This window comes from Microcaecilia unicolor, chromosome 14 (genome assembly GCF_901765095.1).
Source record: "Microcaecilia unicolor chromosome 14, aMicUni1.1, whole genome shotgun sequence".
Classification (NCBI taxonomy): Eukaryota; Metazoa; Chordata; class Amphibia; order Gymnophiona; family Siphonopidae; genus Microcaecilia; species Microcaecilia unicolor.
In genome coordinates, this window is record NC_044044.1 from 9,008,480 (window position 1) to 9,026,796 (window position 18,317).

The 18,317-nt window shown below is 46.7% G+C and overlaps 1 protein-coding gene across 1 annotated transcript in view; it reads right to left on the bottom strand.

Moving 5' to 3' along the window:
* SLC25A11 (solute carrier family 25 member 11) overlaps positions 1–18,317 on the bottom strand; it is a 42,893-nt gene that overhangs the window by 22,316 nt on the left and 2,260 nt on the right. The window contains exons 2-4 of the mRNA XM_030187739.1: positions 17,371–17,523; positions 6,153–6,359; positions 5,958–6,048 (exon numbers count right to left, since the gene is read on the bottom strand). Coding sequence (XP_030043599.1) covers positions 5,958–6,048; positions 6,153–6,359; positions 17,371–17,523 — 451 coding nt within the window. The remainder of the gene's footprint in view (positions 1–5,957; positions 6,049–6,152; positions 6,360–17,370; positions 17,524–18,317) is intronic.

Here is an 18,317-nt window from a genome sequence, read left to right on the forward strand (position 1 = left end):
AGCTGCAGTGACCCCACTGCTAGCAATTCACTTCCGGGTTGTGGAGGTACGGTGAGAACGGGAGGACTCAACGTCACTCCCTCAGCGCTGCACTCATCTCCCAAAGGGTTTGAGACCGTCGAAGTGGAGGTCAGCTCACCAAGGATCCCGATACCAAAGTTCTCCAATGTTGATTGCCTCGAGATTGGTGTCGACGTTGGTGCCACGGAGGTAGGTACCAACGTTTTCCCCTTTCTTTTCCCCATCTTAACAGTCGGGGAAAGAAATTCTCAGGGTCAAACAAGGAAGATTCTGAGGAGCTCGGGGATCACACGTCCGTTATCGCCGCCATCTTGTCCCTCAGGGAGAGTTGACAGACAAAACCTTTTAATGGGTCAGAAAGTATGGATATTTCCTGATTGGACTAAAAGTACACAAGATCGTAGAAAGTTATTTCTTCACAAGTGGCAACAAGTGCTTGCAAGTGTTGCCAATTTCATTTTTCAGATTTCCTTTAAAACGCTGTGTGACTTTGGGTTTTCAGAGGTTTATCTTTTTTGACCCTAATCAGTTGAAATCATTTCAGGAAGAAAAGACATTCCTATACCTGCAGGCAAATAAGAGCAGATGAAGATTTTGTAGAGAACCTTTTATGTTTACCCTTGTTTCAGGGATTTTTTTTTTTTTTTTAAATTTTTGTTACATTTGTACCCCGCGCTTTCCCACTCATAGCAGGTTCAATGTGGCTTACATATTATATACAGGTACTTATTTATACCTGGGGCAATGGAGGGTTAAGTGACTTGCCCACAGTCACAAGGAGCTGCCTGTGCCTGCAGTGGGAATCAAACCCAGTTCCCCAGTACCAAAGTCCACCACCCTAACCACTAGGCCACTCCTCCACTTGGATCTCCTCTTTGTTGTGGACTGATAGAACATTATTTTTTACCTTTTTATTTTAATTTAAATTTTTTTTAGTTTTGCCTTATGGTGCTTTTCTGGTCAAGTTGATGTTTGCAATGTTTTGTTAAATACAATAAATAAAAAAAATTGAAAAAAAATCCCGATTGCTGGAGAAAGAGAATATTTAGTTTGATTAATCAAGATATGGTCTAGCAGAGGATCTGGATGGTTCTTCAAAAATAGAAACAAATAATAAGAGGAAACGTGAAATCTGAGATCAAGTGTTTATTTCAGTAGGACTTAGAACAATAGAGACTCAGATTATTCGCATTTGAATGTAAATCATTATTCGGCCGAATATGAATAATGTATTCGGGCCAAATCAAATATGAATATTCAGTACTGCTCTATTAGAAACCAGTCGGTGTGACATTCGTAATTGGGAAATCAGGAGGGCGGGGGCTTAAAAATTATTCATATTGCTGTATTTTCCTGCCTTCCCAAAAGTGTATTTTGGATAGGGATGTCTTTTCAATGTTGCAATACCACCATTTCCAAGTATAAAACACAAATAACCCTTCTAAAATACGCACCCTAATATCGTTTCTAAATTCAGTGGTTTTTACCAATAGCGCTTCAGCAGGAGAAGCTACAACTGACCGCACCAGTTTTCGCTACTGGATATAAAGCAGAAAATTCAAGAGCTATGCAGGGACAAAGCTCCAGCCCTGGATAGGCTTACTAGGTTTTCTATGCTGCTATCTGAAGGAGATATGGGGGAAGTACTAGTAAGGTTTTTTAATTTAAAAAAATTAACATTTCCAAATCCTACTTTAATGCATTTTATAAACTTATCTACACAAACTCTACACTTTCAATGTGAAAGAACAATTATAGAAAAATTCCAAAAGAAAGAAAGAACCCAAAAAGTCTTTGACTGCATCTTTATATCCCTCAACATGACAGCCATGAGTGATTTAACGTATCTATCCGTCAACTTGAATACCATGATGGTACAGATTTTACTCATTTTTCATGGCAGAATGCCTCAAGCTCTTTTGAGTTTGTGGGGGAGGGGGGGCTGTCTGCATTTTGCAGTCTTTAGACAGATTTTCTTTTGGATTCAGTTCTAAGCTTTGACTGGGCCATCTCAAGACACTCACTTCTTTTTTGCTAAGCCATTCCCCAGTTTCAGGTCTACGGCAAACTCAAGTTTTCCTCCAGGATCTGCTTGTAGGGGGGGGGGGGGGGAAATGGAGGCTGTAAACTACATCTTCAGAAGCATCTGTACCCACCACAGCAACATTATCAGCTTTGCTTCAGCAGCGACTTCTTTTTCTGCCATCCTCCCACATGACCTACGATTGGGGAGTACTCTTGAAATTGTTGAACAGTCAACAGTTTCCCCAGTCTCAGCTACAGACCTCTGCAGTTGATTTAAAATAATCATAAGCCAGCCTTAATTCTTAGGTATAATATTACCTTAAAAATATTTCCTCATTTTTCATTAATCTTGGATCTCATTAATGCGGACTTGTACCGGATTAATGTCAGGAAGGGGGGAGGAGGGAAGGATTGGGAGGGGGAATAGACTTGGGGGAAGGGGGGAGTAGAGAACGGGTGGGGCGGGGGGGGGGAATGTTAAAAGATGTTCTAGTTACAAACTGTTAGTATGGGAGTTATATCAACAAGACATATTTGTACTATGACAATACTGTTTGGTTATGCAATTGCATCAATAAAACATTATTAAATATAATTCAGGGAGGGTTGAGGTTGGGCGGGGGGAGGGAGAAATATATACAAAAGTTGGGACGATTATTCAACTGAATGTAATCATTTTCTGGATTTGTTACGGTTTGGTCTTTGGTTGATGATAAAGTTTGTAAATGATCTGCCCAATAAAAATACTTAAACATAATGCGGACTTGAGTATTTATATTGTTTACAATGCTTTCATATTGGCCGCTGTCGTAGACAGGATGCTGGGCTCGATGGACCCTTGGTCTTTTCCCAGTGTGGCATTACTTATGTACAATGTTTTGTTCCCTGAATTTTTACGAGAATTAATAATCCGTTTAAATAACACTTTTCTGTACAAGTACAAATTCTTGGTTTAAAGATGTAAAACTTATAAATTAAAAAAATAATAATAATCATAAGCCAGTGATGTGGGAGGCAAGAGAGGCCCACTTTACTCCTAAACACACAAAAAAATTTCTTTTTCATATGGGAGCCCTATCTCCAAATTATGTCTCCAAAAGCTTAGAAGTTTAACTTTAACCAGAATACGAGTAATATGCTGGTCTGTGGGAAGTAAAGGGTTACAATATTATACATAATGTACTTCAAGGAGTTAGGATTGGGAGGGGGAGTAGGACGTTCTAGAGGGGTCCTTGGGTTGGAGATTCAGTTCGCCAAGAGAAGGGAGATAAGAAACAAGACCTCTAATCTCAATACTATCTTGGTTTCAATTTATGCGAGTGAAGAAGGGGAGATTGTTTTGTTTTGTTCCATTACATTTTTGGAGCTCCTTGTAAAGGGCTTGCTGAAATAGAAAATACTGTTTACTACTGTTTTGTGAATTGTTTATACTCAACTTATTAATAAAAATTGTTGAAACTTAGAATAATCTTAAGCCTAACAATGACCTTCCTCAGTTTTCTTAACCTGATTTAAAAAAAAATTCCAGAGGTGATCCGGGAAATTATAGATCGGTGAGCCTGACATCGGTGCCGGGCAAAATGATACAGACCATTATAAAGAACAAAATTACGGAGCATATACACAAGCATGGATTAAGTCAAGGGAAATTTTGCCTCACCAATCTACTACATTTCTTTGAAGGGGTGAATAAACATGTGGGTAAAGGTGAGCTGGTCGATATTGTGTATCTGGATTTTCAAAAGGCATTTGACGAAGTACCTCATGAAAGACTCCTGAGTTCGATTCCCACTTCAGGCACAGGCAGCTCCTTGTGACTCTGGGCAAGTCACTTAACCCTCCACTGCCCCATGTAAGCCGCATTGAGCCTGCCATGAGTGGGAAAGCGCGGAGTACAAATGTAACAAAACAAAAAAAAAAAAAATTAGAAAGTCATGGGATGGGAGGCAATGTCCTATTGTAGATTAAAAACTGGTTAAAAGACAGAAAACAGAGAGAAGGGTTAAATGGTCAGTATTCTCAATTGAGAAGGGTAGAGAGTGGGGTTCCTCAGGGGTCTGTGCTGGGACTGCTGCTTTTTAACATATTTACAAATGAGCTAGAGATGGAAATAACTAGGGAGGTAATTAAATTAGCTGATGACATAAAGTTATTCAAAGCTGTTAAATTGCAAGAGGATTGTGAAAAATTACAAGAGGACCTTATGAGACTGGGCATCCAAATGTCAGATGACTTTTAATGTGAGCTAGTGCAAAGTGATGCATGTGGGAAAGAGAAACCCAAACTATAGTTACGTGGTGCAAGGTTCCACATTAGGAGCCACCGCCCAGGAAAGGGATCTAGATGTCACCGTTAATAGTATGTTGAAACCCTCTGCTCAATGTGCAGCAGTGGCTAAGAAAGCAAATAGAATGTTAGGTATTATTAGGAAGGGAATGGAAAACAAAGCTGAGAATGTTATATTATAATGCCTTTGTATCACTTTGTGGATGTAGCACTGCATACTTAAGGTTTACTATCAGTGGTGCTTACTGTTTTTTGGGGTAGCCATTACACCTAGAAACCAATGATAATATTTCACTCCCATTAGGTGAGTTTTTTCTCTGAGGTATTTTTCTACCTGGGGAGCTCTGAGGTTTCTTTTCTATAATATACAGAATACGCTAAGTATCCATTGTGCTACACCTACTGAACTGAGTTATTGCAAACGATATTTAAGTACTGATGAGTATTTGCATCTTCTTTTGAATGACTTTTACAAGGCCCCATATATTCCAGGGGTAGGCAACCATAGTCCTGGAGGGCCACAACCCAACTGGGTTTTCAATATTTCCACACTGAATATGTACGAGATCTATCTGCCTACAATGGAAGTAGTACATGCAAATCAATCTCATATACATTCACTGTGGAAATCTGAAAACCTGGCTGGGTTGTGGCCCTCGAGGACCGTGGTTACCCACCCTACTACTACTATTTAGCATTTCAATAGCGCTACAAGGCGTACGCAGCGCTGCACAAACATAGAAGAAAGACAGTCCCTGCTCAAAGAGCTTACAATCTAATAGACAAACAATAAATAAATAAAGTAAGCAAATCAAATCAATTAATGTGAACGGGAAGGAAGAGAGGAGGGTAGGTGGAGGCGAGTGGGTACGAGTCAAAAGCAATGTTAAAGAGGTGGGCTTTCAGTCTAGATTTAAAGATGGCCAAGGATGGGGCAAGACGTAGGGGCTCAGGAAGTTTATTCCAGGCATAGGGTGCAGCGAGACAGAAGGCGCGAAGTCTGGAGTTGGCAGTAGTGGAGAAGGGAACAGATAAGAAGGATTTATCCATGGAGCGGAGTGCACGGGAAGGGGTGTAGGGAAGGACGAGTGTGGAGAGATACTGGGGAGCAGCAGAGTGAGTACATGTATAGGTTAGCAGAAGAAGTTTGAACAGGATGTGAAAACGGATAGGGAGCCAGTGAAGCGACTTGAGGACAGGGGTAGTATGAGTAAAGCGACCCTGGCGGAAGACGAGACGGGCAGCAGAGTTTTGAACCGACTGGAGAGGGGAGAGGTGACTAAGTGGGAGGCCAGCAAGAAGCAGATTGCAGTAGTCTAAACGAGAGGTGACAAGGGTGTGGATGAGGGTTTTGGTAGAGTGCTCGGAAAGAAAGGGGCGGATTTTACGGATGTTGTAAAGAAAGAAACGACAGGTCTTGGCAATCTGCTGGATATGAGCAGAGAAGGAGATATATTCCTTCAGACGCTTACTATCCAGATAGAGAAAACAAGAAGTTGCCTTTAACAACACATATACTGATATCTACAAGGGAAGATGTAGTGCTAAAGGAGAACTGCTATCATGGAAGGATGCAAAGATGGATGTTGTGGTATAAAGATGAGCAATCGGGTCCTGAATCTTACCCTCCAAAGCGTGGGGATCCCCTCCTCACGGCTTATCCTCACCAAAGCATTGAACACGTTGGTGTAACCTCTCCTCTGGTCAGCTGGCAGCCTGTAGGGCAGAAGAAACACTGCTTTAACATTAGAGAAGAAACAGTGTGGATAGAGCCACTGTAGAAGGCAACATTTTCATTAATCCCTTCCCCTGAGAACTACCTGCCATCAGCTGTCATGCGGATGAGAGCTACCTCTGCTGGTGTGCCCACAAATGCCCCGATGGCACCAGCAGTCATACCAATCACTGCCTTCATGAAGAAGTTGGGAGGAGTGCCATCCTCCTTGGTCAGCTTCTCAAACAGGATAGTGTAGATGCCCAGCCGTGTTGTGGTGTATGTCGCCTGTCGGAGCAGTCCTGCAGACAGCCTGTAAGGGACGAGGGATTATCAGCCAGAGCACGACTGCAATGAAACATCTGAATACATTAGTGATTCTCAACCCAGTCCTCAGGACACACCCAGTCAGGTTTCAGGCTATCCACAATGAATATGCATGAGACAGATTTGCATAAATTGCCTTCACTATATGCAAATCATTCACTGTGTGCATACTAAACACCAGAAGGTAAAATTATGTATAATCATACCTGATAATTTTCTTTCCATTAATCAGAGCTGATCAATCCATAGACTGGTGGGTTGTGTCCATCTACCAGCAGGTGGAGATAGAGAGCAAACTTTTGCCTCCCTATATGTGGTCATGTGCTGCCGGAAACTCCTCAGTATGTCGATATCAAAGCTCCATCCGCAGGACTCAGCACTTAGAGAATTACACCCACGAAGGGACACTCTGCCCAGCTCACCACCGCCGAAACGGGGGAGGGGAATTAACCCAGCTCATCCCCACACAAGTGGGGGAGGGGAATCCGTCCAGCTCATCCCCGCGGAGCGGGGGAGGGACACCACACCCGCCGATGCGGGGGGATCTGGCTTATCCTGCAACCGCAACCGCGGGAGGAGCTGACTGACCCTAACACCGCCGAAGCGGGAGGGGTACAAAGCTGCCCTACAGCCGCACGAAGCGGGAGGGAGTGCCGGCAGAATTTAAATCTCAATCCAGCCCCGTAAAACGGAGGGGAGAGGAATGCAGCAGCTCACTGTAACACAAACTCGTCTCAACTCTTGAAGAATCCAAGTGAAGGAAGAACTTGAACACGAAGTCTTTCTGAAGTAACTGAAGACTAAACTTGAACCTGAAATGCAACCAGAATAAAAACAGTACAGATATCTGGGAGGGGCTATGGATTGATCAGCTATGATTAATGGAAAGAAAATTATCAGGTATGATTATACATAATTTTACCTTCCATATCATCAAGCTGATCAATCCATAGACTGGTGGGATGTACCGAAGCAGTACTCACCCAGGGCGGGACATAGAAATCCCTGACCTCAACACTGAAGCTCCAAACCGGGCCTCCGCCCGTGCAGCCACAGTCAACCGGTAATGCTTGGAGAATGTATGAGCCGAAGCCCAAGTTGCCGCCTTGCATATCTCTTCCAAGGAGACGGATCCGGCCTCTGCCATCGAGGCCGCCTGAGCTCTCGTGGAGTGAGCCTTCAGCTGGATAGGCGGCACCTTCCCCGCGGCCACATAAGCCGCTGCAATGGCTTCCTTGACCCATCTTGCCACTGTAGGCTTAGCAGCCTGCAGACCCTTACGAGGACCTGCAAACAGGACAAACAGATGATCCGATTTCCGGAAATCATTGGTCACTTCCAAGTATCTGATGATGACTCGTCTCACATCCAGATATTTAAGAGCAGAGTACTCCTCTGGGTAGTCCTCCCTACGAAAGGAAGGGAGACAGAGCTGCTGATTCACATGGAAGCGAGAAACAATCTTGGGCAGAAAGGAAGGCACTGTGCGAATAGTCACTCCTGCCTCAGTGAACTGCAGAAAAGGCTCTCGACATGAGAGCGCCTGGAGCTCGGAAACTCTTCTGGCTGAAGTGATAGCCACCAAAAAGACTGCTTTCAACGTCAGGTCTTTCAGAGATGCCCTCGACAAGGGTTCAAAAGGCGGCTTCTGCAATGCTCTTAGCACCAGGTTGAGATTCCACGCAGGCACCACTGAGTGCAGAGGAGGGCGCAGGTGATTAACTCCCTTGAGAAAGCGCACCACATCTGGCTGTGAAGCCAGGGAAGCACCCTTCAGGCGGCCCCTGAAGCAAGCCAGAGCCGCTACCTGGACTTTAAGGGAACTGAGCGACAGGCCTTTCTCCAGACCTTCTTGCAGGAACGCCAACACTGAAGAAATTGGAGCAGTGAAGGGAGAAAGAGAGCCTGCTTCACACCACGCTGCAAAGATACGCCAAACCCTGGCGTAAGCAGTAGAAGTAGAGCGCTTCCTCGCTCTCAGCATAGTGGCGATGACCTTGTCTGAGAAGCCCTTCTTCCTCAGACGCTGCCGCTCAATAGCCAGGCCGTAAGACCAAAGGGGGAGGGATCCTCCATCACCACGGGACCCTGATGTAACAGGCCCTGTTCCACTGGCAGTCGCAGAGGATCGTCCACTGAGAGCCTGATCAAGTCCGCATACCAGGGACGCCTGGGCCAATCCGGACCCACCAGGATTACCCTGCCGGGATGCTTTGCCACCCGGTCTAGCACCCTGCCCAACATGGGCCAGGGCGGGAACACATAGAGGAGCTCTTGTGTCGGCCACTGTTGGAGAAGAGCATCTACTCCCAGGGATCGAGGGTCCCGTCCTCTGCTGAAGAAGCGCGGCACTTGGCAATTGGCCGATGACGCCATCAGATCTAGGCTCGGCTGGCCCCAGCGCTTCGCGATGTCCAAGAACGCCTGAGCAGATAGCTGCCACTCTCCGGGCTCCAAGGTATGGCGACTGAGAAAGTCCGCCTTGACATTCATGACTCCGGCAATGTGGGCCGCTGAAAGCTGCTCCAGGTTCGCTTCCGCCCACTGGCAGAGATACATAGCCTCCTTGGCTAGAGGGGCGCTCTTGGTACCTCCCTGGCGGTTGACATAGGCCACAGCCGTGGCATTGTCCGACAGGACCCGTACAGGCTTCCACACCAGTACCGGGATGAACTCCAAAAGCGCCAACCGAATGGCTCTGAGTTCCAGGAGGTTGATAGACCACTTTGCCTCTGCAGGAGACCAGAGCCCCTGCGCTGTCCTTCCCAAGCAGTGGGCTCCCCAGCCCGACAAAGAGGCGTCCGTCGTGACGACAATCCACTCTGGGGTCACCAGAGGCATTCCCGCAGACAATTTGTCTGTCTGCATCCACCAGCTCAGCGCCTTGCGCACTGCTGGGTCCAAGGGAAGTCGCACAGCATAATCCTCCGACATCGGAGTCCAGCACTGCAGCAAAGAGTGTTGAAGTGGTCTCATATGAGCCCTGGCCCAGGGCACTACTTCCATCGTGGCCGTCATAGAGCCCAACAGCTGCACATAGTCCCAAGCCCGAAGAGGAGAGGCTCCCAGGAACTGGTCCACCTGAGCCTGAAGTTTGACAATCCGATTGTCTGGCAGGAACACTCTGCCCACTTGGGTGTCGAATCGAACTCCCAGGTACTCCAGGGACTGAGTCGGGCGCAGCTGGCTCTTCTCCCAGTTGATGATCCATCCCAGGGAGCTCAAAAGAGCAACTACCCGGTCCACAGCTTTGCCGCACTCTGCATAAGAGGGGGCTCGGATCAACCAGTCGTCCAGATAAGGATGGACTTGTATCCCTTCCTTTCGTAGGAAGGCCGCGATGACCACCATTACTTTGGAAAAGGTCCGCGGAGCAGTAGCCAACCCGAATGGGAGGGCTCTGAACTGGAAGTGTCGTCCCAGGACTGCAAAACGCAGGAAGCGTTGATGAGGAGGCCAGATGGGAATATGCAGGTACGCTTCCTTGATGTCCAAGGAAGCCAAGAACTCTCCTGCCTTCACTGCCGCTATAACAGAGCGGAGAGTCTCCATGCGAAAGTGCCGCACTTTCAAGGCCCGATTGACCCCTTTGAGGTAGAGGATAGGCCGGACAGAACCTCCTTTCTTTGGTACCACAAAGTAAATGGAGTAACGTCCCTTGCCAAGCTGACTTTCTGGCACAGGAACGACCGCGCCCAGGCGGATCAGATTGTCCAAGGTCTGCTGCACTGCCACAGCTTTGACCGGAGACTTGCAGGGAGAGAGTACAAACCCGTCTTTTAAGGGTCGGCAGAACTCTAGCTTGTAGCCGTCTCTGATGACTTCCAGCACCCACGCGTCTGAAGTTATTGTGGTCCACTTGCCCAGAAACGAGGACAGCCGTCCTCCAATCTGCACTGGGGCGTGGACCAAGGCCCCGTCATTGGGTACGAGACCCTGGGGGAGGACCGGAGGAAGCACCTCCGGGACGGCGGTCTCTGCGAAAGGAATGCTGCTTGGGGGAGAAATTCCTCTTGAAGGAAGAGGGGGCAGAGGAACCCGACTTGCCCGGGCGGTACCGACGGGCTTCCTGCAACCGTCCTCTGGAGGTACCGGGACGAGTACTAGCCCGAGCCCTGACCTCTGGTAATTTCTTGCCCTTAGACGTGCCGAGATCGGTCACGATTTTGTCCAGCTCGACCCCAAAGAGCAGCTTGCCTTTAAAAGGCAATCTAGCCAGGCGGGATTTAGAGGCATGGTCAGCAGACCAATGTTTCAGCCAAAGCCACCGCCGCGCAGAGATTGTCTGAGCCATGCCTTTAGCTGAGGCCCTCAAGACATCATACAGCAAGTCTGCCAAATAGGCTAAGCCCGATTCCAGGGCCGGCCAATCAGCCCTCAAGGAATGATCCGAGGGGGAAGCCCGCTGCACCATAGTCAGGCACGCCCTGGCCACATAGGAGCCGCAAACTGAGGCCTGCAAACTTAAAGCAGCCGCCTCAAAGGACGACCTTAAGGCCGCCTCCAATCTTCTGTCTTGGGCGTCCTTTAGGGCCGTGCCACCTTCCACCGGCAATGCCGTTTTCTTAGTCACCGCAGTGATTAAAGAATCCACGGTAGGCCACAGATAGGCCTCACGTTCACTCACAGCCAAAGGATAGAGGCGGGACATAGCCCTAGCCACTTTAAGGCTCGCTTCCGGGACATCCCATTGAGCCGAAATTAAGGTGTGCATGGCATCATGCACGTGGAAGGTTCTAGGCGGGCGCTTCGTCCCCAGCATAATGGCAGAGCCAACAGGGGCTGAGGGAGAGACGTCCTCCGGAGAGGAAATCTTCAAAGTGTCCATGGCCTGTAACAACAGGTTGGGCAAATCCTCTGGGCTAAAAAGCCGCGCTGCAGAGGGGTCATCCGCTCCATCCGAGCGGGGATCCGTCTCCTCCAAGGAATCCGCAAAGGACCGTTGGGAGACCTCAGACACGCTGCCCTCATCTACATCGGAGGAGACAAAGTCCTCCAAGGCCTGGGAATCAACCCGAGGGCGTTTACCTCTGGGAACCTCAACCTCTTTACCAGACGAGGGAGCAGGGGCAGCGTTTTGCATGAGGAAAGCCTGATGCAGCAGCAAAACAAACTCGGGGGAGAAACCCCCCAGACTGTGCACTTCCGCAGCCTGGGCAACAGCCCTAGACGCACCCTCAACCGGCGCTCGCAAGAGCGGGGGAGAGACATGCTGCGCATCCAAAATGGCGTCCGGCGCGACACTCCGCGAAGGAGCCGCGCGGGAAGAACGGCGCTTAACTTTAGCCGCTTTTGTGCCGTCGCCCAAATTAAGGGCGTTCATGGCATTAATGTCTCCAACCTCAAGGGCGGCCCACGAAGAAGCCGTCCGAGCCGCGTGGCCGGCCAAGATGGCGGAGGCGAGGAGCGGGGGATGGGCGTTTATGGCGGGAAAAACCGCCACGCCGGAGGAAGGACCGGGACATTCATCGGTCACGAAACTGTCACCCAACAAGGGCGAATCAGGCTGTAAGACCCCCGCATCCCCTCTAGAAGCGCTCAAGCGATCCGGGGAGCGACCCTTTGCGCCCTCGCCCTCCGACGCCATATGCCACGAGGAGAAGAATCGGGGAACCCCCTGCCCGCTATAAAAAGGTAAAAATTACCTGCTGTCCGCTCCGAGCTGTAACGAACTGGTGTCCCAGTGAGTAGCTGCAATGAACGTTTAAATAAACGTCGAAATAAACGCCTTTAAGGACGTTTAAAATTTTTTTTTCTTTTTTTTTTTAACGGAGCCAGCGGGAGGGGGGAGAAAAGGAGGGACCTGGCACCACCAGGTTTGCACTTGCTCAAAAGAGCCCTCAACCCCAGGCACTCAACAAAACCTAAAAATTAGGCTTGGAGGCCTAGCCAGAGCTGCTGCTGTGTGTGACCACCACCTGCTGAGATAGAGAACATACTGAGGAGTTTCCGGCAGCACATGACCACATATAGGGAGGCAAAAGTTTGCTCTCTATCTCCACCTGCTGGTAGATGGACACAACCCACCAGTCTATGGATTGATCAGCTTGATGATATGGAAGAGAGATTTATATATAGTGAAGGCACTTTATGCAAATCTGTCTCATGCATATTCATTGTGGATATCCTGAACGCCAGATTGACTAAGCATGTGTTGATGTCTGGATTGAGAACCCCTTGTATACATCCTAATCCCACTGGTTACAAAGCTGGTCACTTGACCTTATACACTGTCCCCTTATAGACCCAGAAATTAACTACTGATTCGTCAGCAAACCATTCTCATTCTCTGCCTCCCTCCTTGATTAGCTTCCTCTGAAAACCATTTCCATCTTCTCTTATTAGCTGGCCCATCTCCTGCCACAGGCCTACGGCAAAATGTACGCTTCCATCAAGCCTCCACTGTATGGACTTCCCTCCAACAAATGTCCAACCAGCCGCACTCTGTGCCATAACGCCTTCTTCCAAGGTTCAATTCTTCATATAGGCCGCCGCCTATGTATCTCGTTCCCTCTCAGGTTCTTGGCGTCCCCAGAGTGGATTCTCTTGCCTCCAGCAGCATGCTGCAAATATTCCAGTTTTATGGCTTGTGGCTTCTACAGTCCATGTCTCCCATTTAAACAAACATAGGTAGTCGCCCTATACCCAACGAGGCAAAGGCGTCCTCCTGTAAGGCCAGCAAATTATCCAACTATGTCAACTTGTTGTAACTAATTTTATTTGTATCCGAGGTACAGCACGTAGCCTCTGTGATCCTTGTATTTGCAATTGTCAAATCCATCCATTTAGGTGTAACAATATTACCAGCCATATAGATATTCATCTTTAAACAGCCTCGTCCGCCTTATCCACTGCTCTCCTGTTTTGCCATCTCATCCAAGAATGTCTTAGCGTCCTCCACCTGCTCAAACATGTGCACCTTGCCATTAGCTGTTATTTTCAATTTTGCTGGATACAGAAGGCTAAATCGAATCTTCTGAGCAAAAAGTTTGGAGCAGATTGGCACAAACGCCCTCCGCGCTGCTGCTACCTTAGTAGAATAGTCCTGAAAGCAGAGGATTTTGTTATTTTGGTAGCGCAGATGCTTACCGCCTCGGAGCGCCTGCAAGAGCTGTTGCTTGTGGGCATCGTTGAGTATCTTTAGAATTGTCACCCTGGGGCGCGAATCCTCCACCCTTCGCGGCCCCAGTCTATGTGCACGCTCCACGCGGAGCTCTCCCTCCAATTCAGATAACTCTGCGGCCTCCGGCAGCCATTTTTCTAAGAAGCCCCTTAGATCTCTCTCTCCCAGGGATTCGGGGAGGCCCACCAGCCGGATATTATTCCGCCGCGAGCGGTCCTCCAATTTCTCCTCCAGTTCCTGTACTCGCTTTTGTAGCGCTGGGGCCTCTCCTGACATTTTTTGTACCTCATCTTCCACATTGCTTATTCTCTGCTGCACCTCTTTTAAGTCCGTCGCCATAGCCGCATATCTCTCCTCCATGCCATCCAATTTGTCCAGGATTTGTTGGAACTTGCCGTCCACCGTTTGTTCAACAGCATCCGATACTTCCCGTATAATCTCCGCCGCCCATTGCGAGCTCGGAGTCGGAGACGGCGGCTGGCTCTTGTCCGCCATCTTGGCCTCCGCTCCTCGCCCCTTCTCGCGGCTGTCTTTTTTTACCGCTTTAGACGTCATGCCGTTCGGTTCTGCGGTTTTTTTCACACTTTTGTTCGCTACTGCACCCTACGGTGAATATCTTTTCCCTTTCGGGGGTATTTCAGCAGATTCTTAGTGATTGACTCTAACGGGCGCTTCGGAGCAGCGTGGCCACGCGTCCTCACTCCTCCATAGCCCAACCGGAAGTCCTTTACTTTTGTTTTTATTACAATTATAATTGTAAAAATAAAAATTGGAGGAAAAAGAACTCAGCAGGTCCGCGGCAGTGCTGCGACTATCTTTTTGCTCCTTCAGAACTCCCGGTTCCAATCACTGGTCAAAAAAACCTTGAATATTATGTTCAATTCTGGTCGCCGCATCTCAAAAAAGATATAGTGGAATTAGAAAAGGTGCAGAGAAGGGCAACAAAAATGATAAAGGGGATGGGACGACTTCCCTATGAGGAAAGGCTAAAGCGGCTAGGGCTCTTCAGCTTGGAGAAAAGGCGGCTGAGGGGAGATATGATAGAGGTCTAGAACATAATGAGTGGAGTTGAACGGGTAGATGTGAAGCGTCTGTTTACGCTTTCCAAAAATGCTAGGACTAGGGGGCATGTGATGAAGCTGCAATGTAGTAAATTTAAAACGAATTGGAGAAAATTTTTCTTCGCTTAATGTGTAATTAAACTCTGGAATTCATTGCCAGAGAATGTGGTAAAGGCGGTTAGTTTAGCGGTGTTTAAAAAAAGGTTTGGACGGCTTCATAAAGGAAAAGTCTACAGACCATTATTAAATGGACTTGGGGAAAATCCACTATTTCTGGGATAAGCAGTATAAAATGTTTTATACTTTTTTGGGATCTTGCCAGGTATTTGTGACTTGGATTGGCCACTGTTGGAAACAGGATGCTGGACTTGATGGACCTTTGGACTGTCCCAGTATGGCAAAACTTATGTACTTTATTAATTCAAACTTCTTCTTGTTTTATATATACAGAGAGTCTCTTATAATTTTTCTTTTTTCACTTTCATTTGAAAAGCAACAGTAACACACACTGGATGATTCACATAGCAGCAAAATCTCAGATGCATTCACATCCTCAAACAGTTCGAAATTTCATAACAATTCAATTGGTGGTATACTAAAGCACTTGTCTGTCCCAACGGGGTCCTCTGTTTCACCAAAGCTTCGTCAGGGGAAAGGAAGTGCCGTGCATAGAAAACACTGCTCAATGAATGCTGCTTAGGTACCTCTTTTTCCTCCAATTTTCATTTTTACAATTATAATTGTAATAAAAACAAAAATAAAACATTTTACATAAGAACTAGGACAGACCGAACGTCCATCAAGCCCAGTATCCTGTTTCCAACAGTGGCCAATCCAGGTCACAAGTACCCGGCAAGATCCCAAAACAGCAAAATAGATTTTATGCTGCTTATCCTAGAATTTGCAGTGGATTTTCCCAAGTCCATCTTAATAATGGCTTATGGACTTGTCTTTTAGGACATTATCCAAACCTTTTTTAAACTCTGCTTTCACCACATTCTCTGGCAAACAATTCCAGAGTTTACTTGCTTACTGAAGAAATATTTTCTCTGATTCGTTTTAAATTTACTACTTAGTAGCTTCTTTGCATGCCCGCTAGTTCTAGTATTTTTGGAAAGAGTAAACAAGCAATTCACATCTACTTGTTCCACTCCATTCAGTATTTTATAAACCTCTATCATAGCTCTCCTCAGCTGTCTCCTCTCCAAGCTGAAGAGCCCTAGCCACTTTAGCCTTTCCTCATACGGAAGTCATCCCATCCCCTTTATCATTTTCGTCACCCTTCTCTGTACCTTTTTTGAGATGCGGTGACCAAAACTGCACACAGTATTCAAGGTGTGGTTGCACCATGGAACAATACAAAGGCATTACAACATAACATTCTCAGTTTTATTTTATTTTTGTTACATTTGTACCCCACGCTTTCCCACTCATGGCAGGCTCAATGCGGCAGGCAATGGACCGTTCACTTGTCTATTAGATTGTAAGCTCTTTGAGCAGGGACTGTCTCTCTTTGTTAAATTGTACAGCGCTGCGTAACCCTAGTAGCGCTCTAGAAATGTTAAGTAGTAGTTAAGTGACTTGCCCAGAGTCACAAGGAGCTGCCTGTGCTGGGAATCGAACTCAGTTCCTCAGTTCCTTTCTTAATAATTCTTAACATTCTATTTGCTTTCTTAGCTGCTTCTGCACATTGAGCAGAGGATTTCAACATATCAACGATGACATCTAGATCCTTTTCTTGGGTGGTGACTCCTAATGTGGAACATTGCACCATGTAACTATAGTTTGGGTTCCTCTTTCCCGCATGCATCACTTTGCACTTGTTCCCATTACAAGTTATCTGCACGACTGATTTTTTTTTTTTATCATATCCTTTTGATTTTGTTTGTATTCAGTATTTGAATTATTAGAGACAGTCCTGTTTTGTTTTGTTTTTTACCCCTAGTACACAGTGAAACCTTTCTCTAACAAAGAAGGAAATAGAAGTCCAAACACGCAATGGGCACAGAAGTGGGACTAGCTCAGTCTGTCTCTGGAGCCAGCTGAAGAGATTGACACTGTCCCTGAAAACAGGAAACAGATCTAGTTTTGAAGCTACCCACAAAAGATATCCATCAGTTCTCCCTGCAGCGACCTGGTGCTCTGGCTCGTTTGGTTGGCCTGTCTTTAGTTCTCAAGGTGTGGATTTTATCTGGACTATGAATGGAGCAAAACTCAAACTGCTCTCCCCCACCCCTCCGAAACCCATTTGAAGCCTTTGATTTTTCTCATCCCATAGCCTACCTGCTGTATCTGCCTCCTCCCTCCCATATGGGGTCAAAGGCCTTCAACTCCACTGCTCAAAAATAGTTTGCTTATTGAACCTTTGCCTGTAATATTCAACTAATGTCAGGTGAAACCCAAACCTCAGCCATGTTGTGTCTCATAATCAATCAATCAGACTCCATTTTACAACTTGTGGGTTGAGGCTATTAGCCCACATGGCTCTTGACTTTGCATTCTGTAATCCCACTAGATCAGGGGTAGGCAACTCCGGTCCTCTAGAGCCGCAGGCAGGTCAGGTTTTCAGGATATCCACAATGAATATGCAGGAGATAGATTTGCATATCTCCTGCATATTCATTGTGGATATCCTGAAAACCTGACCTGCCTGCGGCTCTCGAGGACCGGAGTTGCCTACCCCTGCACTAGACCACAAATTCACGAACCAATCAGTCTTTCCCTATAGTATACAAATATATGTACATTAATGCTCTCTTACATGAAATACATACCCCTGTGAGTTCTTGTGTAGACTTCCCCCTCCCCCTTACCCTGTGTAGATGCCACGCAATCCCTCCTTCCTAAGGATGCTGCCAACAGCATGGAAGCTGGTTTTATACTCCTTTGTCTTGGCTCCTTCACCACTCAGCTGCATGCGGTTCTTTACCAGATCTAGTGGTTGCACAAAGACTGTAGCACCCATGCTAGATTGAAGAGAGGAGAGAGAAAGACACAGAAAGAGAAGAGAGAAAAAATATGTTTGTTACACGGGATATAAATTGATACAGCAGACGATCAGCGAGCAGCTCTCTTCTCGGTAACAGGCGCAGAGCTAACCCACTTACTTACTGCTGTCTGCATACTAACCAAGAAACAGCACGGACCTAAGGTAAATCCAATACCATGAACAAAATTATAATCCTTTACATCAAGCAAAACAAAAAAGTAGAGAAAAAAGCCTCAATAGAAGTAGCCATAGGTCATTGAAAGATTATTCCCATAGCTCTCACAGATGTGGGGTTTCTCTGTCTTATCCCTTCTGCACAGTTTTGCACGCTACGAACAGTAAAGCTGGTGACAGAAGGGCTCTGAAACCCTGTCATATTTTTTGAGACACGATGGGGATGTGGGTCCAGACATCTCTCCGATCTTCCCCTGGCCATGCACAAACCAACAATAGGATCAGCAAACTTATTTAAGGCTCTTTTCCAATACCCATCTTACATATGTATTATGTATGTTGATTTTATAATCTATCATGAACATTTTTGGATTTAAACAATATAAATTCAATAAATAAAATAAACAGTGTCTTCATGTCACCCCCATTGTTTCCCTCAACAAAATGGTTCAAAGTTTTAATACTCTTCCAAAGACCCCTTTTTCTTAAGGTACCGCAAAAACAATTAATTCACCCTGGGCCTCAGCAAATGCCTGTCATTCAGCTGCAGGAAACCAATTAGAAATACCAATGGAGTCTTACAAGATGGCATCAGAC